Source organism: Chrysochloris asiatica, unplaced genomic scaffold, assembly GCF_000296735.1.
Source record: "Chrysochloris asiatica unplaced genomic scaffold, ChrAsi1.0 scaffold00019, whole genome shotgun sequence".
In the NCBI taxonomy this organism is placed as follows: Eukaryota; Metazoa; Chordata; class Mammalia; order Afrosoricida; family Chrysochloridae; genus Chrysochloris; species Chrysochloris asiatica.
Window position 1 is genome coordinate 6,659,648 of NW_006408537.1, and position 24,013 is coordinate 6,683,660.

The 24,013-nt window shown below is 37.3% G+C and overlaps 1 protein-coding gene and 1 pseudogene across 2 annotated transcripts in view; both read left to right on the top strand.

The window, feature by feature from the left end:
• The window catches only part of LOC102842555, a 4,829-nt pseudogene extending 278 nt beyond the window's left edge, over positions 1 to 4,551 (top strand).
• The window catches only part of HCRTR2 (hypocretin (orexin) receptor 2), a 159,896-nt gene that overhangs the window by 94,998 nt on the left and 40,885 nt on the right, over positions 1 to 24,013 (top strand). For both annotated transcript variants that reach the window (XM_006835726.1, XM_006835727.1), the window contains exon 3: positions 15,521 to 15,767. In XM_006835726.1, the coding sequence (XP_006835789.1) occupies positions 15,521 to 15,767 (247 nt within the window). The remainder of the gene's footprint in view (positions 1 to 15,520; positions 15,768 to 24,013) is intronic.

The following is a 24,013-nucleotide window of genomic DNA, read 5'->3' on the forward strand; positions in this document are numbered from 1 at the left end:
TGCCAACTGATAGGGACCCTGGAAAGGGTTTTCGGGGGGTTAAAACTTTTCAGGAGAAAAAAAGCCCATCTTTCTCCCGCGGAGCGGCTGGTAGTTTCGAACCGCTGACCTTAAGGTTCGCAGCCCGATTCGTAACCACTACGCTACCAGAGCTGTTTTTATAAGTGATTTTATTTCATACTAAGAAATCAAGGGATGTGGTGCTGTGGGTTAATGTGCCAGACTACATAGCCATGTGAACTGCAAGGTTGGTGGTTCAAGCTTACCAGCTGCTCCTTGGAAACCCTATATGGGGTTGCTATGGGTCAGAATCAACTCGACAGCACTTAACAAAAGCAACAACAAGGAATTAAGAGTTATGTGGTTAAAGCAGTAGAGCAGGCAGACTTTTGTGTAGGTTCTTAAGACAAATACTAGGTTTGCAATCTCTGTTCTGTCATTCACTGACTGTATGGCATTGAATCAAATACATAAACTCTTTGTGATTCATGTATTAAAAGGGGTAATAACTATGCCATATGATTGTAGTGACATTTTACATAGATACTTGATGTAAATTATATGGAAAGATGATAATCTTAGAAAAATATAGTATGTTCTCAATAAACATCAGTTATCATGATCTTCATCTTCACTATCATAATCAAATGTCTTTATTGCTCAATAAAGAAAAGTATTCTTTCTATAAATAATCAGTATACTAGAAATTGATCATATTTTCAGGAAGTTATTTTCTAATTGATCTTCCATTAACTTTAAGACTTTTGAAGAAAAGACTCCTGAGCTAATTAATGGTCCTAGACACTATATTTGAAGGGATACATTCTCCTTTGAAGTGGGACAGCAGAGGGGAAGGTTGCCACTCTACTTGTCTTTCTCTAGCTATCACACTCAGTCCTTACTTCATTCATTCTCCTGCATTGTGATCATAAGATTTGTAAGAACACAAAATTTGCATATGTTCCCAATAACAAAAAGTTTGGGGAGGTCACAAGTAGCCCATTACTAGAAATTATATTGCATACACACTTGGAACTGAAATATTGCACAGTGATCTTTAGCTCAGTAGTTCTTTAATGACCTCTTAAACAGAGAAATGATCTTTTTTTTTAGGTCATGGTGACACAGAAATCATTGATAGAACAGTAAGTGGAAAAGGTCAGGAAACCTATAAGTTTCATGCAAACATTAAGTTTAATTTTAAGGTTACTTTGATCTGCTGAAAACCATGAATGGATTACCAACATGAACCATAGCAATTATTTCTTTGGTAGAAAAAAAATAGTACATTGAGCAAAAGAGAAAAATATCCTCATAGAAACAAAATCAGTAAGAGATGGCTGTACATGGAGACAGCAGTGAAATCATAAATAGCAGAAAATGCTACTATTTCACTTATCTCTGTGTTGCTTCCAGTAAGCTTTTTTCCAATAATCTTTCGAGAAGGAATTTGCCCAGAATCTTCAAAGGGATGAGAACATTTCATGCTCTCTCTATGAAACAGATTTCCCAGTTGGTAGTGAGGCAAGCAGTGTGTCAGGGAGATGAGAGAACAGGGTGGAAGGATTACCTTATAGCAAACCTAGTTCTGTTTTCATGCACAGTGATGCCTTCTTGTAGACTAGGTATTCCTGGGTCTTCCATGAGTGACAGAGGACAGACTGGAAACATCTTGTAATCAACAAATGCTGTAGGACACGAGTTACTCTTAACAGTATTGAGGGTACTTTTTCACACAGCACAACTTACTAACAAGTTCTAAAGTTGAAGAAACATCTTTTTTTATCTGCTTCTCTATAAACAGTATCTAGTCTAGTCACCTTCTCAGTTGATTCTCTTCTCCAAAGATCAAGGAGAAAAATTACTGAGTAACCACAGGATCTGATCAGATGGAAAAACATAGATTCTTTCATTGGCTTATTCAACATTACTTCTTGAAGGGAAGTTGTAAATTCACAGAGATTGGGACACATTGTTGTTATTGTGGTTAAGTGCCATGGAGTCATTTCCAACTCATAGAGACTCTGTATAGGATTTCCAAGGAGCAATTGGTAGGTTTGAACTGTCGACCTTACAGTTAGCAAGCAGTCCAATACTGCTTCAATATTGCCAGACTAAGTCTCCCCAGGGAAACTAGCATATCCAAATTATCTTAGTATGTATTGCCTTTTTTCTAGAGAATGATCCCAAATGGAAGAAAGAGTGTCAAAGAGCACTAAACTTATCATTTAAAATTTAATCAATTTTACCCCATAGATATGATGATCTAAAATTGATACTTTTTATTTCTGTTACATTATTTATGCCCTATTGAATGTCTGAAATCATACTGCATAATACCCAGCCAGATTTTCAGGTCATTTGGTTGCATTTAAGATTATTTGAACATTTACTAATTTGATGTGACTGATATGATTTTCTTATAAATATAATTCAACATAACCTTTATATTTATGGGTGATATACTGTAACACTTAAAAAACTTGCACAAATCTTAAAAGTCTCACTAATGTAACAAAGCTTACCTTAGTAATTTAAATGACCCTTTTATATATTTAATAATTCTATTGTTATTAAATATAAATCCGAGACCATGAATCCTTGGTATACTATTAAGGGGGTTAAAAAAATTCACTACCAAAATGGAATTAAAAGATAATGGATGGGGGGAGCAGGAAAAGATTCATGCTGTATAGGGTAGACATGCATTGACATGGATGATGGGGCAGGCAATATACAATGGAAGGGAGATTGGCAGAGGAAAGAAGGAGGTGGCAGAGACACAGGGAAGAATGCAGTGGTTTAAGTGAATAGAGGGAAATGCTGTTAACTGTTGGTGCATGGATGGGATTGCAACCATGTAATGAAGCAAAGTATATGAGTTGTTAAATTGAATGTAAAACTGACAATCTGCTCTGTAAACCTTCACTCAATTCATAATAAAAAGTTAAAAAAAAAAAAAAAAAGGGGAATGGAGAAGCCCATCAGTTTCTTCCAGCAGTGGGGTCGCCAAGACAGTGGCTCACAAACTCCTCTTCACAAGGCTATGGCTCTGCCTCTGGTTCGTGGCTCTTGAGAAGTCCTCATCCAATAGGGCTGTTTGCTAATTTTCAGCCAGTACTCATCATCATACTAAATTTTACTCAGATCCAGTGTAAGCTATAAAAGACATCCCTGATTGTTCCATGATACTGGTTTGTGGTTTGGAGCTCTGTGGAATTCCAGGGAACCTTGTAGAGCTTTATTAAAGATGGGAGTGAAAAGGCTAACTGCAGCCAGCAACAACACAAGGGTTGACAACTTTGGCTTGGGCCTTTTCCTTCAGTCCAAGCAGATAAAACAGGCATGGTCTCTTCTTAAATGGGAGAAAATTAGAATTTGAATGACAGCATTTAGCTGCTGAATTGGAAGTAGAGTTGACACCTCAGGGCATAAGGGATTCTTGCAGGTGGGGCTGGAGTCCCTGTATTTTACACCAGCACAGGATATGGGATCCTGATCCAAGAAGCAGGGTCACCAATCAAATACAACAAAGACAGCAGACTTGCCATTGCCAGTAAGCCAAGAGAGGTGAGGGAGTTTAATGGTCAGCATTTTATTTTGGAGGAAGCAATTATAGGGAATTTTGATTTTGTGCAAGCCTGGATGGCTGACTGAGCAGGAAATATGAATTTCAGGAAAAGTGCAAAGAATTTCAATTTACCTATGTGCAAAGCTGTAGAAACCACAGTGGTAGAGGTTGAGGAAATTGTGGATGTTGGATCATTTGCCCCAGAAGACATTCATGTTCCTAAGACTGATATATGTTGCCTGGTAAAAAGAAAAGCATATGAGAAAAGAATTGAGCATTTATCAATCCGGAAAGAAGGTGGAAAACCAAATCTGATCATGCCGAAGATAACATGAGGGAACTATTATCAAGCATTTAAAAATGGCATGGTTGCTAATTTGGGCATCGGAATCTCTCTCCTGGCCAGCAACTTTATCAGTTCTAAATATTACTATTCATTTTCAAAATGAAATGGAACCCTGGGTTTGAGTCCTTATCCATTAAAAATGAAGTTGATGCAGATCTTATCAATGTAGGGAAGGAAACAGTTACTGTTCTTCCAGGAAACTCTTACATCTTCTGCAATGAATCATTTACAAGGATTAGAGGGGGACATGTCGATCTTACACTGCTAGGAGCAATGCAGGTTTCCAAATATGGTGACTTGGCTAACTGGATGATACTTGGGAAGATAGTGAAAGGAATGGGAGATGCTATGGATTTAGTGTTCAGTGCCAAAACCAAAGTAGTGGTCACCATGGAGCATTCTGCAAAGGGAAATGCACATACAATTATGGAGAAATGCAAATGCATGTTACTGCTGACTGGAAAACAATATGTCAACCATATTATTACTGAAAAGGCTGTGTTTGATGTGGACAAGAAGAGCTGACTCTAACTGAACTCTGGGAAGGTCTGACGTTGGATGGCATCAAAAAGAGCCTGGATGTGACTTTGCAATTTCACCAAAGTTCATGCCAATGCAGCAGACCCCAGCTTGAAATATAGAGCAATCAACTGCCCTAGGATAGTTGTGTGGCTTTTTGTTTGTTGATTTGCTTTTCCAGTTGAACCACATAGGATTTAATTTAAAGGAATTCAGTAATCATGTTTGTCTGTTTAACAAGCCATTTTTTAATTAGTTGTCTTCTAGGCACCTCAGGTAATATACATAGCCATATAGATTTTGTTCTCTCAAACATGCTATAGCATTATAAGGAAATACAAAAGCAAAGCATATAGGATTGTCTTATTTGTTTTTATAAGTGTTGTTGAGAAGGCTTTCTTTATAATTGGTGCTCACATTGAATGCATTTTCACCTCTTATGGTATTTACATTAAATTATATGCAATTGTATCAAGATGGTCTCTTAGAAACAGTTTCACTGGCATTCTTTCTATTCTAACTGAATCATGCAGAAAACAAAAGAACAGGGAGAGAAATAATTCCATCCAGAGAATACCCAAGAAGACAGCATTTTATTGTGGTTCTATAAGATAAGCACTGAACCGTGAACACAAGTTCAATGATTCAAACCCACCAGTCACTCCTTGGAAACCCTACATGGGATACTTATGAGTTGGAATTGACTTGACAGCACTTAATAACAAAAACAACAAACAAGAAAGGTATAGACATACACTAAAATTTGTAATTGCAAGAGGCCCTTTCTTCAAAATTATTTCTTTATTATCATCTGGCTTTTATTTGGGGGCTGCTTTTGTGATTAAATGTTTTTTTTTTTTTTTTTTTTTTTTTTTGCTAAGGAGCAATCTCCTGTTAAGCTTTTTTTTTTTCTTTAAAGCTAAATAGAAGGCCCAAGAAAGAACGTAAAATATTTTGGAGTGAGAGAAATACCTACTAGTGGTGAAAAATAAAGGCTATAGTGTCAATTACTGTTGACATTTCACAATGAAGCTGCCTGTATAAACAAACGCACAAACCATTAGTGCTTTGTCCAAGACTAAAGCTTATTATAGGAAAAAGATTAAAAACCTAACAGGTCTAGTTTTTTTGTTTTTAAATCTCACAGTATTTCCATATGTCCAGAGATTCCTTAAATTCTCCCTTTATGTTATTGAGGACAAGTTGGCTACTTGTATATTACCACCTTGTTTTAAGCTAAGAGAGACTGTGGTGACAGTTATCATGAACCCACAGTCACAGCAATTGTAGAATTAAAAAAAATAATAATAATGATTACTTTAGGCTCTCTTAGTCCTGTTTGAATGATTGTAAATATTGAATAAGACATTTGGACTGCAAGGTCAGTGCCTCAGGCTCACCAGCTGCTCCTCAGAAACCTTATACAGGGTTGCTATGGGTTGGAACAGACTCGACGGCACTTCACAACAACAACAACAAAATATTGAATAATTTTCTATAGAGAAAAATGTGGTTTTTCATCTATCAAGGCTACTTTCTTTAACAAAGTACTTTTCATTCTGTCCTAATCAAATATAGGAAACTGTGTGAAACAAACCCAGGTTTTTAAGAGTTAATGAGCTTTTAGGATTAGGGAATTGACACAGTGGAGTAGGTTTTATATGAGAATTTTCCTAAGACGTATCCTCATTGCCAGTTAGTCACCCAAGGAGATGGCCTTAGAAGCATCCTGGGTATTATAATAAAAACAGGAGAATATAGTAAAATTTTGACCATTATTGATGCTGGGGTAATGGGGGGTTGATGATGAGTACATGAGAGTTCACTCATACTGTTCAGTTTACTTTAGTAGTAAATGTTTCATATTAATAAGATTTTTAAAAAGAAAGTTATAAATGTAATATCCAGAAAACCCTCCAAAAAAGCAGAGAAAGAGTGGTCTGCAGAAAAACTGTGGAGCTCTGGATCTTGTTCAAGGTTCCAGGCACCAGTTTCCCATGCCCATTGAGAAGAAACCTGCCTGTAGAAACAAAATACCAGTGATTTCTGAACTGATTTAGTGGTGGTGGCCAGAAGTCCTCAGGTCAGAGGGCAGGGCCACAGTAAAGTGGAGGCAATGACACAGCACTAGAAGCCACGGAGTTGTGCATCGGAAGGGAGAAGTGTGACTGATTTTTCATCTTTCACTTTTCATTTTTCACGTATCTCTCCTCTTCAGCCCGATCGCACCTTCACTGCACAGGCCAGATGCCTTCAGGCTGGCAAGAGCACACCCCAAAAAGGGTCCAGAATTGCACCCACAGTTTTCCAATGGTACAGAGAGGAAACCCACAGGCTACTTCTTATAATGTTTTGACCCTGGGAACCAGCCCCAAAGATTACCTAGGCAGGACCCTTTGCACAGTAAAGGACAGTACACAGTGTCAACCACAATTTTATATTTGTTTTTGATTGGTGGTTTCTGTCTCTGCTTTTTTATTGTTTCTGTCTTTGGGTCTTATGGTCTCACTCTTCTCCCATGGGTTGGAGTTTTCTCCCCCTACCTTACCCAAGATGAGACAGCAGCTGTGCCCATATAGCCAAGCTACAAGTGTACCCTGTAGTACCACACCATCTGGACAAGAGCCAAAACGAGCTGCTGGCATTACACGTGAAAAGGAAAGCCTATCTCCAGATCATATCCACCAGGAAATGCTCAGCAAGCTTAACAACAAAGCAACATACATCCATTTAAGCATTAAAAACTCACATAACTGCTGAAAATGATCCAAGAAAACACAATGAAAGATATCAACATATGTCTAAAACCAGAAAAAAGTAACTGAGACAAATAAACTGAAAGCAGACAGAGGTTTTCTAGTAGAAGAGCAGGCTCTGTATCTGCCTGAGAAGGAATTCAGAAGAACAATATGGAAAAAAGATTCAAATGCTCCAAAAAGGGGTGGAGGAAAATAAGGAAGAAGTCAGGAAAGTGCTACAGGAGCAATCAAACAAGATAGATATGGCATTGGAAACAATCCAAAACCTGCAAAAAGAGGTCCAGATGATTAATAATAAAATATTAGAAATGGACAATACACTGAGAGGGCAAAGGAGGAGAATGGAAGAGACAGAAGCCAGAACCAGTGAGCTGGGAGACAAATCTCTCAGTACTGCTAAGATAGAAGAGCAAGCAGAAAAAAAAGGATTAAAAAATCTGACGAGAGTCTAAGATTCATGCTGGACAATATGAAGAAGAATAACTTAAGAATTAATGGCGTTCCAGAGCAGCAAGAATCACAGAAGTCCACAGAAGAGATAGTTGAAGAGCTTCTGGAAGAAAATTTTCCTAATATCTTGAAGCATTAGAAGATAAACATTCAAGAAGCTGAAAGAACCCCAGGATGGATAGACCCCAAAAGAAAATCACTGAGACATATCATAATCAAGCTCTCCAAAATCAAAGACAAGGAGAAAATCCTAAAAGCAGCCAGGGAAAAGAGAAATGTCACCAACAAAGGCAAGCAAACAGATTAAGCTCTAACTTCTCAGCAGAAACCATGAAGGCCAGAAGGCAATGGGGAGACGTATATAAAACTCTAAAAGAAAAAAAACCCTGCCAACCAAGAATCTTCTATCCAGAAAAACTGTCAATCAAATACGATGGTGCAATCAAAACATTCCAGGATAAACAGAAGCAAAGAGATTTTGTTAAAGCCAATTCAGTACTTCAAAACATCGTAAAGGGAGTTCTTCAGAATGAAACCTAGCAAGAACAGACAACAACCAGAGATTGACAGATAGCAACACCACCTGGAAGTCGGTTGATAGATAGCAGAGTTCAGAATGGAACAAAATTACAGCAATGAATTCAGAGGACCTGTGAGGCCAACCAAAGATAAAAATAATAACAATGTCAAAGAAGGAAAAAATATAGGAACAGAGATCTAAGTGGTGAGGAGGTCAAGTAAATGGCAGGATACAATAGACGGCCTTAAACTCAGGGAAAACTTAACAGACTATAGAGTAATTCCAAAGAAAATTAATACTTCACAACTTACCATGAAAATGAATATCCAAGCAGAACAAGGAAACATTAAAACAAAGAAGAAACGAACAAGAAATAGCACAAAAAAACATGCACGCAACACAAGAAGACATGCAGAACAAAGGAAAAAACGGCACCACAAAAAATTAACATAATGACAACAGTTAATCCATATCTATGATAATTAGACTGAACGCCAATGAATTAAATGCACCAGTGAAGAGACAGAGAGTGGCTGAATGGATAAGAAAACAAGACCCTTCAATATGCGGCCTGCAAGAGACACACCTTACACACAAAGACAAAAACAGACTAAAAGTTAAAGGATGGAAACATATATACCAAGTTAACAGCAATAAAAAACAAGCAGGAGTGGTGATACTAATCTCTGATAAAATAAACTTTAAGACAAAAAACCACCATAAGAGATCAAGAAGGACACTATCTCATGATTAAAGGGTCAATTGAGCAAGACGACATAACCATCATTAACATCTATTCTCCAAATGAAAGAGCACCAAGATATATAAAGCAAACCCTACTAGAATTGAAGAAAGAAATAGATAAATCTACAATTGTAGTGGGGAATTTTAAAATGCCACTTTCAAAAAGGGATAGAACAACCAGAAAGAAACTTGACAAAGCTACAGAGGAACTAAACAGCACAATCAACCAACTTGATGTCATAGACATGTACAGAACATTCAACCCAACAACATCACAATATGCATTCTTTTCCATTGCACATGGAACATTCTCCAGAATTGACCATGTGTTAGGTCACAAAGAAAGCCCCAATAAATTTACAAACATCAAAATTCTACAGAGTGTCTTTTCAGACCACAATGCCATAAAATCAGAAATCAACAATAAGAAGTCCAAGGAAATAAAGTTTAATACATGGAGACTGAATAACACCCTGCTGAAGAGTGACTAGATAATAGAATAAATTAAATGTGAGTTCAGAAAGTTCCTAGAAACAAAAAGAATGAAAACACAACATAACAAAATCTTTAGGACACGGCAAAAGCGGTGCTAAGAGGATAATTTATTGCAATAACGCGCACATCCAAAAAGAAGAAAGAATCAAAATTAACACATTAACACAACATCTCCAGCAACTAGAAACAGACCAACAGAGGGAATATATAGTCACCAAGAAAAAAGAAATAATAAGGATCAGAGCACAAATCATTGAAATAGAAAACCGAAAAACTGTAGAAAGAATCAACAGGACAAGAAGCTGGTTTTTTGGAAAGATTAATAAAACTGAAAAACCATTGCCAAACTTAACAAAAAGAAAAGAGGGAGAAGACACAAATAACACACATTAGAAAGCACATGGGCAATGTCACAACGGAACCAATGGAAATCAAAAGGATAATAAGCGAATACTATGAAGAGTTGTACTCCAACAAATTTGACAACTTAGAAGAGATGGAGATCCCTGGAACCATCAAGGGAGAAAAGCAAAGTGCAAAACTGTGTCCGGAGTGGCAGTAACACTAGGGATGGAGGCAGAGGTAATGACGTGGACAGGAGGAATGGCTGGGGACTCTAGACTAAGGGAGGGAGAGGGATTGGGTGCTGGAGGCCAGGGGGCAGGAGTGTGGGGTGTACCCCCATGTTTGATGATGCATGCAGGGGATTGTGATCATTGCAATGAAACAAAGTATGATAGGATGAATGTAAAGATAATGTTCACCCATGTAAACTAACACATAATTCACAATAAAAACCTTTAAAAAATGTAATATCCTTTACAGCATTGTTTTAATAATTACAATTCTAAATGAAAGAAAATTAGTAAAGGTTACTTGGATCTGGGTAAGGCAAATATTCAATATGAACTGCAATTTCAATGGAGGAGAGAATGTGACCATAAATCTTTAAAAATCAAGGCCCTTTTTATTCTTCCAGTTACTAATATTGCAAATCCAAGTGCTAAATTTTATTGTTGTTAAGTGCCATTGGTAATTTTGGTTTAAAGTTTAAAATGAACAATGAGTACCTATAAAGTTGATAAAATTTGAACAAGGTGGCACCTGCATCATTAACATGGTCATGATTTTGTACATGATGATACAAGATATACAAGATGATATCTTGCAAGATAGCATTGGAGGAAAATAGATACAGGGTACATGGGATCTCTGGTATTATTTCTTACAACTGCATATGAATCTATAATTATCTCAATAAAGATTTCAATATAAAGTACATATTTTAAAAAATGATAATGGAGCTTTCCACTAACTTTTTGAAACCCTCTTTTATTTGCTGAATAGTTATCATCGGCTTATTGAAAAATTGCCATACATTTCAGTTCTTTTCCAACAGTTAGCTACTTTTTCAGAGTGATTTATTTTTCCCTATTTAAAAACATAAATTGTGTCACTACAGAAAAGGCCCTAAGCAGAATTGCCAGGAAAAGAAGAACAGAAATTAAGTGAGATGTGGGTGGTAGTGTATTGATGCTGTGTAGGGAAACAGCCTCACTCTCTCAATTGCAATTTCCCATCCTCCAAACTGTTGTTGTTGTTGGTGGTGTACTGTGGAGTCGGTTCTGACTCATAGCAACCCTGTCTAGAGTTTCCGAGGTCGTATATGTTTGTGGGAGCAGAAAGTATCATCTTTCTCCCACGAAACAGTTGGTAGTAGTTCCAAATTATTAGTGCAATATGAAGATGATGCAACCTCGCTTGCTGAAAGTGAAGAGGACTTAAAAACATTTACTGATGAATACCAAAAAGCACAGCCTTCAGTATGTATTACATCTCAATGTAAAGAAAACAAAAATCCTCAACACTGGACCAATAAACAACATTCTTATCAATGGAGAAAAGATTGATGTTGTCAAGGACTTCATTCTTCTTGGATCAACTACCAAAACTCACGGAAGCAGCAGTCAAGAGATCAGACAACGTATTGCATTAGGCAAATCTGCTGCACAAGACCTTTTGAAAGTGTTGAAGAGCAAAGATGTCAGCTTGAGGACTAAAGTGCACCTGACTCAAGCCATTGTATTTTCAATAACCTCATATGCACGTGAAAGCTGGACAGTGAATAAGGAAGACCTTGGAAGAATTGATGCCTTTGAGTTATTGTGTTGGAGGAGAATACTAAAAGTGCCGTGGGCTGCCAAAAGAAACAATAGATCTGTTTTGGAAGATGTGTAGCCAGAGTGCTCCTTAGAGACCAAGATGACTAAACTTCATCTCTCATACTTTGGACATATTGTCAGGAGGGAACAGTCGCTGGAGAAGGATATCATGCTTGGTAAGATGGAGGGTCAGAGGAAGACCCCTAATGAGATGGATTGGCCTGGTGGCAGCATCGATAGACTCAAGTGTGGCAACAGTAGTGAGGTTGGCCCAGGATCAGACATTGTTTCGTTCTGCCGTGCATAAGGTTGCTATGAGTTGGTGCCTACTCAATGGCACCTAACAATTCCAATTTTTGATATAGCAAAATTTTCATTTCTACTTGTGATGGGTCTCTGAAGTTATTTTGGGTTATTTTATGTCAACATCAAAGAACCTCCTTCCCTACCAAAAATAGAGTCTTTGAATATTACGCTGTGTAGAGGGAACCTCTACCTAAAGACAGAAAAAAATTTGCATATTTCATTCCACTTTAGTCACAGCATTCATAAAATAGGCTGGATTAATTTGTTAAATAATTTAATAACAGGTCAATTTGAGTATATACCAGAATCAAAATGGAAAAGGCACCCAGAATACACTCCTAGGAGTGAAGAGTAGCAAGAAAATTCTTATTTAGAAATGACCTTGATAACCTGCAATAGTTTATCACTGCTTCAATATATTTTAAGTTGTATAAGAATTGTATAGTTGTGTATCTTTTACACGGGCAAACATTCGTTGATATAGTGAATGCTAGGTTAGTAATTGCCAAGAGTCCAATCAATGCATTCTGCTGTTAGATTAACCACACCAACAGTAGGTTCTCTGGCTTTTCCATGAGACAAAGAGGGCACTACAACCTGGCTTATTATTGGCAGCAGATATTTGTCATTCAAGTTAACAGATTTGTGTTAATTATCACTGCCTAAGTAAGGAACTCTGGTAGCATAATGGTTACAAATCGGGCTGCTAACCTCAGGGTCTACCAGCTGTTCCCCGGGAGCAAGCTGAGGCTTTTTGCTCCTGTAAAGATTTACAGCCTCAGAAACCCTATACAGGGTCGCTATGAGTTGGAACCAATTCCACGGCACATCACCACCACCACCACCTAAGTAGTGGGAGAAAATACTAGGAATGACATTTGAACTTGAACATGCTGCTTCTATCCCAGTCTCTCTGGATGATTAGAATTCATGAATAACAAATCACTAAGCCTTGATTTCAGTCCCGGAAAAGGACGTCAGGCTTGGCAAAGTAGAGGATCAGTGAAAATGAGAAAACTTCCTACCAGATGGATTGAATCAGTGACGGAACCAAAGGGCTCAAATATAGCAAGAATTTTTAGGATGGCACAGAAACAGCCAGTGTTTCATTCCATTGTGCCCAGGGTAGCTATGAGTCGGAACTGACTCGACAGTACATACCAATAACAAGAACATTATATACTTCTATTTTCTAGAAATAATAAAATCCTAGTTCAGTAGTTATGACATTTCTATTTTTGAGAACTTGACTGCTTGTGTTCTGCTTTCATGTTTGTGTTGGTCATGAGAAGCCTTGGATGCCTGGCTAATCTGTAAAGAAGGAAGGGTAGCTGGTTGAGACTGTTTTGAGAAGAAACTTGAATACATTTCCAGGACCCTTCAACCAAGTAATTCCAACACATGGGTTGCCACTGAATCAATTCTGATTCATGGCAAAGTCACATGACAAACTAGTACTGTGCTCCACAGGATTTTCAAAGATTGATTTTTTAAAAAATGTAGAGTACCAAGTCTTTCTTCCAAGTGCCTCTGGGTGGATTCAAATCATCATCCTTTCCATTGTCAGGCAAATGTTTAATAGCTTATGCAACCCAGGGATTTCTCACCCAACCTAAGCCTTGTTGTTGTTGTCAAGTGCCATCGAGTTGGTTCGAACCCATAGTGACCCTGTAGAGGGTTTCCAAAGAGTGACTGGGAGCTTGAACCACCAACCTTGCAGTTCAAACCGACTTTGCAGTCTAGCACATTAACCCACAGCACCAAACCAGCACTTAAAAATAATATTAACCTCTATGAATTAGGTATAATTTAGGCCTACCTTGTACTTTCACCATCGTCATACTCACTACAGCATATATAATGACCCTATGCCAGACATTTTACATTTACAACTAATTCACCTTACAAATTTCATGATTGGGTTCATGTTTTACAAATGAGGACGCTGAGAGGTTATGTAAGTTACCCAAGATCACAATTAATAAGCGGTGAGATGAAATTCATGCAGGCAACTTGGTTCCTAAATACACTCTAACTACAATGTGCAACATCTCCCAAAGAGAATCATGAGTGGGAAAGAATCTCATCCTGTCAATTTCCCTCATGTTATGGAGGAAAAAAACACATTAGATGTAAAGCTGTAAAGAAGGTAACCCAACGCTATATAGAGAAAATTAAAAATAAGCCATCCTGAAGTGTAGTCTAAAGCCCTTTCTCCCATATTGTCCCAATTCTTAAATACCAATCATACATATGCACCTACAATCAGTGCACAAACCCATAAAAAGAACCAATGCCTTCATATAAGAAGCAAAGATTCCTGCCTGAGGATATACTGTATGATAAGTACCATTGTTTGTTGATGTTAAGGGCTGTTGAGTCAGTTCCACCCCATAGCTACCCTCTATAATGGTTCCAATGAGCGGTTGGTGAGCTTGAACTGCCTACCTTGTAGTTCAAACTGACTTTACAGTCGTATTAACACACAGCGCCACACCAGGACTCCAAATACCATTTAGGACACAAAAAAGAACACTGGAAACCACCATTTCCTTAGGTTAAGTCTGACCTCTAACTCTATTCATTGATTGAAAACTTATTTATGAAGTACATAATGCAAATCAAAGCATGAGGTACTAGGCATACAACTGCCACAGAAATTTGTTCTCATAGAGGAGACAGGCAATAAAAAAGTAAATGAGAAATATACATACATATATATATATATATATATCCTTTGTAAAATGGTAAGAGGAAAATAAATATCAATCTAAAATAAAAAAAAATATATTGGGAAAGAGAAAGGAGCACATCTTAAATTAGAATGATATCAGAATCAATGGTATACTCAGTATAGAAGAGTATATTAAGTATAGTCCATCAATTGTATAGGTCTGAAGATCATATGGGTTTTGATATGCTTAATTCACTTCTTTATTTCTCTCTTTAAGTTTCAAGACTCATGTATGGTATTTTGAATTATGTGGACTTTTGGACTGGGTAAACCTATATAATTTTGTAGAGGCAACTTGTATATGCCAACAGTGAGCAAACTATGGTGACAGGAGTCATGTATAGATTGTCTGTTAATATGGTCCATATTTGCCATTGTATGTAACAAGTTGGAAATGAAATGGTGCATGAACAACCCTTGTTATTTGAAACTATGAATTGAAGTATCCAGTATTTAAAAGGTTAGCTAAAAATTTTATATGATAATTTAAAAGAAAGGAGAAAAAACTGTATAAGGAAGTGAAAGACTTTTCTAGTTCAGGATAACATATGCTTCTCTTTCTTTTACACATTTGGGGCTACTGTTTCTTATATCAATGGAAAAGCTGCGAGAAAAATGATAGTAAATCTTCAAAGAATGCTAGTATATGATTGGAAAAATCTGACATAAAAAAAGACTACAGTGTTTTAATAGTATTTTGTTTCATAAAAAATATAGTTTTCTCATAAACCATTTCTAATATTAAGAGGTTGTCTTTTTTACTCACTTTAAAACTAGAAAGCATTTGAATGAATTGTTTCGGCAGTTTTGAATGTGGTTATCCACTGAGACTATCTCTGGAATATGCTAAAGATTCTAAGGGTGATCCGTTTAACACCGGGTGATTCGCTGTACTGTGTTCTATTTTTATCTAGACCGTGTCAGTCTCTGTGTCAGTTCTCACACTGAGCTGCATAGCCTTGGATCGATGGTATGCAATCTGTCACCCTTTGATGTTTAAGAGCACAGCCAAACGGGCCAGGAATAGCATTGTCATCATCTGGATCGTCTCCTGCATTATCATGATTCCTCAGGCCATTGTCATGGAGTGCAGCACCATGTTATCGGACGGCTTAGCCAATAAAACCACCCTCTTTACAGTGTGTGAGGAGCGCTGGGCTGGTAAGTATATTATGGCCTACAAACTAACATTTGTATGGAAGCCGCAAACTGGAAATTAGATCAACCTAGCCGTTGTAAAGTTGGGCTTGTATGTTTTATTGGCCTTTTTTTTTTTTTTCTCACATAGTGGTTGAAAAAAGTTTATGCTACAACTCAGATGTGGTTGTTAGTTAGTAGTTTCTCTTAAAATCTTTAAGACAAAAAACCCTTAATTACACACGTTCAAATATGCATTAAAGAATAACTAGCATTTCATAAGATGGTTTAATTTGTGCTACCTATGTGCCTTCAGTTGATTCTATCTAACAGTGATCCGATACGACAGAGGACAGAGAACGTCCCCATTGGATTTTCCTAGGCTAAAATCTTTACTGACGTGGATTGCCAGATCATTTGTCCCAAAGAGTAACCCAGCAGTGGGTTCAGACTGCTGACCTGTTGGTTAACAGCCAAACACTTTACCAGGATTCTTGTCAGGTCCTTTGCTGGGGCACAAATGTAGTTGATTTTGCATTTTAAATACCAGCTGCTGCCTGGGAACCTTACTGGAGGGAGGTATGTGTACCTCTGCCATTCTTGAGTAACATTACCTAAATTTGCTTTCTCTATTTTTGGCATTAAATTGATAAGCTCCAGTCCTGATGTGGTGCTGTATGATAAGCACTCTACCTCAAGGTTGGTTTGAACTGCAAAGTCAGTAGTTCAAACTCATCAGCCGCTCTTCAGAAACCCTGTCAAAACCAACTCGATAGCAGTTAACAATAACACTCCTTGGAAACCCTATACAGGGTCATTATGATTCTGAACTGATTTGACAGCACTTAAAAACAATAACTACTGGGGTGTCTCTCAGGGGTGCAAATAATCAAGATGCTTGGCTATTTGAAGTCTGAGTATACCCAGAGGTACCTTAGAAGAGAGACCTGGCAATATACTTCCAAAAAAGCAGTCTTTAAAATCCTGAGGGAGAACAGTTTTGCTCTGATAAATTGGAATCACCATGACTCAGAACCATGGTGGCAAGATTTTTTGTTTATTTGGTTGGTTGGTTTGATTTATAACCACTGGGATGATTTATTATTTGATTTAAGAATTACTTCAGTTAAGAATCTTCTGGCTTCCTATTCTTATATATGTGGTATTGAAATTAAAATGAGCACAAGTTTAGAGGCATTGCGATCTTGTGTCTCATAACTCCCAGCAGTCATTGAGGTTTTCTGTATGAATAGTGAGAACACATCTACAGATGCCTGTTGATGACCTAGATATGGGCACAGCAAAAAGTAGGAAGAAAAATAAAATAGCCTTGCATTTTTGCATAAAATACACTAGTTAGAAAATTATCACATGAAATCATAGGAAATAGAATCTGGTCTGTTCAAGAAAAAGAATTTAATCTCTCAGTGGGTTCAAATTCAACAACAGCTCCTTGGAAACCCTATACAGGGTAGCTACGAGATGGAGCGGACTAGATGGCACTTACAAAAACAACAAGAAGTATATAGCGATGGCTGGCATTTAGGGAATTTGTACACTAAAAAAGCATTGGCATTTTTTAGAAAGACAATCACTTATGTTTATTAATAATTAATGATGAATCATAAAAGCCATATACAAAAGGTTGAAATTATTCCACAGTTCAGATTTGGTTTTTAGTTTTTTCTTAAAATCTTTAAGATTGTAAATATAATGTTTTCCAGTATTTGAATCTTTGATTTTATGGTAATTCCTACATGTTACTTGTACTGGGAACACTGCAAAGAGAAAAAGTCAGTATATGAAAAATTAGGTACAATATGCTTTTACTATGGCAATTTAGGAGTCTGGGTGTGGCACTGTAAGAGAAAAAATGGGCCACAAGGTTTGTTTGAACTTCAAGCTGGTGGTTTAAACCCACCAGCCACTCCTCGGAAACCCTATATAGGGTCACTGTGACTCAGAATCTACTTGACAACACTTAACACAACAACAACAATGGCAACTTAAAATTTAAAATAGATTGAGATTATTTCATATATTCTCAAAATATCTGTACTAACTGGCCAATTTTAATTTGCATAACTACTACCTAAAACACTCTATATCCCTCTTTTTTTTAAAGCCCCTTTGCTTTTTTTTGGACATTGGTCTCCTTTCTAACATTGTAATTTTTTTACTGGAAATTACATGAATTTCTCCACAAACAGGGAAGATCAAACAAAATGAATAGAAACTTCCAGAATGGTAGGAATGTTTCTGAAGTGTCTGAAATCCTATTTATTTAATATTCTGACAATATCTTGAGTACTTTGTTGTTGTGAAGTGCCGTTGAGTCAGTTCTGACCCATAGTGACCCTGTATAGGGTTTCCAATGAGCAGCTGGTGAGCTTGACCCACCAACCTTGCAGTTCAAATGGCTTTGCAGTCTGGTACATTAACTCACAGCGTCACACCAGGGCTCCTGAACTTAGGATATGCCAATTATTGTCATTACCTGAAGAGAAACAGATTTTGCCTAAGGGAACACACCTACATAGTGAGAATATAAGGCAAATAGACAACTATTTATAGTGTTATTAATATTTTAATACACTTACATATACAAAAAGGAGCTCTGGTAGCATAGTGGTTACGAATCAGGCTGCGAACTGCAAGGTCAGCAGTTCGAAACTACCAGCTGTTCCGTGGGAGAATGATGAGGCTTTCTGCTCCCATAAAGATTTACAGCCTTGGAAACCCTGTACAGGGTCACTATGAGTTGGAACCCACTCCATGGCACATAACAACAACAACAACAACATATACAAAATGCTACAAATACAAATGATAGAATAAATTCCGTTCTGGCCTCTTTAGCTAAAGTTTGCAGGTTTCTTAAGATTTCAGAAAAGCATTCAAGAATGAGCTGGTCTTCTCTAGGCAAGGAAGAGGAAAGGGCTTGTCCTAGGAAAGGACAAATCCATACAATGGGACTACACCTTGAAAAAGAATGCAAGCAATCCAAACTTGGAGTTGCTGATATGTAAGGTCAGGCAGTCTACAGAACTGAGTTTAGAAAGGTGGACTGGGAACAGCTGGTGAAGTATTTCTTGCAGTTCATTTGCCATGGGTTATATCTGGAAACAGCCTAAAGATCTTATGCTCATACTCATTTACTCCATTCATAAGTAGGCCTAAAGAGACTAACTTATTGTACAAAATTATGAGACAACAAGTGCATATAGATCTAAAGCTTCCGACACAAAAAATTGGGATTCTTTAAGTTCAAGCAGAGTTGTTTCTGACACATAGTGACCCCACGGACAATAGAATGAAACATTGCCTAATGGTATAATGCTTGAGCTCATTGGTGCAGTCACTATGTCAATCCACCTCATTAAGGGTCTTCCTCTGGTACTCTACTTTCCCAAGTACCATGTCCTCCTCAATGGACTGGTCCCTCTGATTATGCATCCAAAGTATGTAAGACAAAGTCTAATGACCATCACTCCTAAGGAAAAGTCTAGCTGTACTTCTTCGAAGACAGATTTGTAAGTCCATGATATATTTAATGTTGTTTGCCAACACCATAATTCAAATACATCACTAATTTTCAACTGACTGCAAAATCAGTAGCATTTTCTATAAAGTGTTTTGTTAATTTGATTCATTGGTAAAGTTTATAGACTGCTTTTATAAACTTTTTTTTTCTTCTGTCTTTTGCATTGGCCTGATAGACTAAATAAATACTATTAACCCCAATTAACAAAAAGATTGCAAAGTTTTGGAATCCTGATAGTTATTCTAATGAGGTAAATAGCCATATTATATTCTAGCTACTTTGGGAAATGGATGTGTATAGATAAGCTCATTATTACCTCTAGTATTTATTAACTAAATCTAGCATGAATATGCCAGCATTCATTTGTCAATTTGTTATACTGTGGTGACTTGAATGTTGCTGTGATTCTGGAAGCTATGCCACCGGTATTTTAAATACCATCAGGGTCACATATGGTGGACAGGCTTCACCAGAGCTTCCCAGACTAAGAGTAGGAAGAAAGAGGGGCAGATTATCTCTGAATGTGTAGCCACTAAAAAATGTATGAATTGCAGAGGAAAATTGTTAGATACAGTGCTAGAAGATGAAAACATGATGCACAGTGCCAAATTATTGTCATATATAATGTCAGAAGATTAGCATCTCATATTTAAAGGCATTGGAAATGAGACTGGAGAAGAGTTGCCTCTTCAAAGGAGAGTTGACCATGATGGGCAAATGTAGTAGAGCTTTTGAGACCTTCATTTGCTGATGGGGCACAACTCAAAATAAGGAGAAAGAGTTGCAAACATCCATAAATAATCAGAACATGAAATGTACAAAGTATGAATCTAGCAAAATTTGAAGTTGTCAAAAATGAAGTGGAACATATAAAGATTGTTATCCTAGGCATCACTGATATTATTGTTAATGCCATTGAGTTGGTTCAAACTCATAGCGACCCTGTGTAGTGTTTCTGAGGTAAGTAGCTGGTGGGCTTGAACTGCCAACCATGTGGTTCACAGTCCAATGCTGATCCTACAGCACCACACTAGGAGTCCATCATAGGTATTTGTGAACTAAAATAGATTGGTGTTGATCATTTTGAATCTGCCAATCTATATGGTTTATGATATCATGAACAACAAATTCAAGAGGAATGGCATCTCATTAATCATCAAAATGAACATTGCAAGATCTATCTTGAAATAAAATTCTGTCTGTGATAAAATAATATCCACACACTGACAAAGCAGATCAGTAATACCATTATATTTATATTAATACCATTATAAATTCATATTTATACACCAAACACTAAATCCAGATGAAATTGAAGACTTCTACCGACTTCTTTAGTCTGAAATGGATCAAACATGCAATCAAGATGGATTGATACTTACTGGTGACTGGAATGCAAAGGTTGGAAACAAAGAGGAAAGATCAGTAGTTGGAAAATATGGTCTTGGTAATAGAAATGATGCTGGAGATCACATGATACAATTTTGCAAAACCAATGACATATTCATTGCAAATGCCTTTTTAAAAAAACAAAAGATGCAAATATACACATGGACCTCACCAGATAGAACATACAGGAATCCAACTGATTACATGTATGGGAAGGCAGTAGAAAAACTCCATATCATCAGCTAAAACAAGTTCACAGGCAGACTAGAAGAGACCATCAATTGCTCATATGCAAGTTCAGGCTAAAGCTGAAGAAAATTTAAACAAGTCCTCTAGAGCCAAAATATAACCTTGAACATATCCCACCTGAATTTAGAGACCATATCAGGAACATATTTGATGCATTAGACACTAATGACCAAAGACCAGAAGAGCTGTGGAATGACATAGGAACATTATACAGGGAGAAAACAAAAGGTCATTAAAAGGACAGGAAAGAAAGGAAATATCAACATACATGTCAGAAGAGATTCTGAAACTTGCTCTTCAGCTCAGAGATGCATGATGGAAGAAATCAGGAAGTAAAAGAGCTTAACAAAAGGTCAGCTCAAGAAGACAAATCAATTTTTATTATGACATGTGCAAATATCTAGAGTTAGAAAACCAAAAAGGAAGAACACACTTAGCGTTTCTCAAGTGGAAATAATTGAAGAATACATGGTGGTGTGGTGTGGTGTGGTGTGGTGTGGAGTCAGTTCTGGCTCATAGTGATTCTGCACAGGGTTTCCAAGGCTGTAAATCTTTATGAGAGAACAAAGCCTCATCTTTCTACCGTGGAACAGCTGGTAGTTTCGAATTGCTGACCTTGAAGTTAGCAGCTGACTCATAACCACTATGCTACCAGAGCTCCTTTATTCAAACCTGGCTTGTAATATTGAAGAATTCTATAGGCGCCATGGTGTGGTGCTGTGGGTTAATGCGCTGGACTGCAAAGTAGGTTTGAACCACAAAGTCAGCAGTTCAAACTCACCAGCCGCTTCTTCAAAGCTCTATACAGGGTTGCTATGAGTCAGAACTAACTCAATGGCACTTAACAACAACATGAGAAAACATTGAATAGTGCAAACTGCATCAAAACAAGAGTAAAGGTATACACCAAGTGACTGTACCAAAAAGAAATGGTCGATGTTCAACCATTTCAAGAGGTAGCATATGATCAACCAATGGTTCTAAAGGTTGAACTGTGAGCTACACTGAAGGCTCTGATGAAAACTAAGGTTACAATAATTGACAGAATACAAATTGAAATCTTCCAACAGTCTGGTGCATCACTGGAGGTGCTCACTCATCTATGCTAAGTTTAGAAGGCAGCTACCTGGCCAACTGATTAGAAGAAATCCATGTGTGTACCCTTTCAACAGAGAGGTGACACAAAGGAATATAGAAATCATCAGCCAGTTTCATTAGTATTATTTGTTGTTGTTATGTGCCATCGAGTCGTTTTCGACCCATAGCGACCCTGTATAGGGTTTCCGAGGGTGTAAATCTTTACGGGAGTAGAAAGCCTCATCTTTCTCCCGCGGTGCAGCTGGTAGTTTTGAACCGCTGACCTTAAGGTTGGCAGCCCGATTCGTAACCACTACGCTACCAGAGCTCCTTAGTATCATAGGCAAGTAAAATTTTGTGGAAGATAATTAAAAAATGACTATAGCAGTACATTGGTAGGGAACTGGTAGAAAGATTTATAAGAGGATGAGATTCAGAAGAAGCCATGGAACATTGTTGATATCAGGTGAATCTTGGCTGAAAGCAAAGAATAAAATACCAGAAAGATGTTTATTTGTGCTTTATTAACTATGCAAAGTCTTTCAACTGTGTAGGTCATGACAAGCTGTGGCTAAAATAGTGAAGACGGGATATTCTAGAACATTTGATCGTGCACATACGGAAGCTGTATATAGACCAAGAGGCAGCTGCTTGAACAGAACAAAGGGATACTGAATTGTTTAAGATCAGGAAAAATATGCACCAGCACTGAATTCTTTCACCATACTTGTTGAATATGTATGTTGTTGTTAGGTGCCATTGAGTAAATACCGACTCATAGAGAACTTATGCACAACAGAATGAAACACTGCCCATTCCTGCACCAACCTCACAATGGTTGCTACGTGTGTGTGGATAGCTGCTGCCACAGTGCCAATCCATCTCATTGGGATTCTTCGCCTTTTCTCTGATGCTCCACTTTACCAAATATGATATCCATCACTAGGGACTGGGCCTTCCTGATAATATGTCTGAAGTATGAGAGATGAAGTCTCGCCATCCTGGCTTCCAGGGGCATTCTGGCTGTACTTCTTCCAACACAGACTGGTTAATTATTTTGGAAGTCCATGGTACTTTTAATATTCTCCTCTAACATCATAGCTCAAATGCATCAATTCCACTATGGTCTTCCTTATTCATTGCCCAACTTTCATATGCATATGAGGTTATTGAAAATACCTTAGCTTCAGTCAGGTGCACCTTAGTCTTCAAACTGACATAGTTTCTCTTCAACACTTAAAGAGGTCTTGTGCAGCAGTTTTGCCTAATGAAATATGTCATTTGATTTCTTAACTGCTGTTTCAATGAGTGTTGATGGTTTATCCAAGCAAAATGAAATCTTTGATAACTTCAATCTTTTCTCAATTTATTATGATGTTATTTATTGGTCCAGTGGTGAAGATTTTTGTTACTTTACATTGAGGTGCAATCCATACTGAAGGCTGTGGTCTTTGATCTTCATCAGTAAGTATTTTAAGTCCTCTTTGCTTTTAGCAAGGTAAATTGTATAATCTTCATATCACAGGTTGTTAATGAGTCTTCCTCCAATCTTGCTACCACATTTTTCTTCATATAATCCAGTATCTCAGATTATTTGCTCAGCATATGGATTTAATAAGTATGGTGAAAAAAATATAACCTAGTGCACACCTTTCCTAATATTCGATGTGTATGCTGAGCAAATAATCAAAGAAGTCAGATTTTAAGAAGAACATGGCATCAGGATTTGAGGAAGTCACTTTAAAAATCTGCATTATGCAGATGATGCTACCTTGCTTTTTGGAAGCAAAGAGGACTGAAAATATTTATTTATGAGTGTCAAAGACCACAGCCTTAAGTGTGAATTAGACCTCAATGTAAAGAAAACAAATATCCTCACCACTGAACCAATAAATAACATCATGATAAATGGAGAAGATATTGAAGTTATCAAAGACTTCATTTTGCTTGGAACCACCATCAACACTCATGGAAGCAGCAGCCAAAATATCAAACGACGTATTGCATTAGT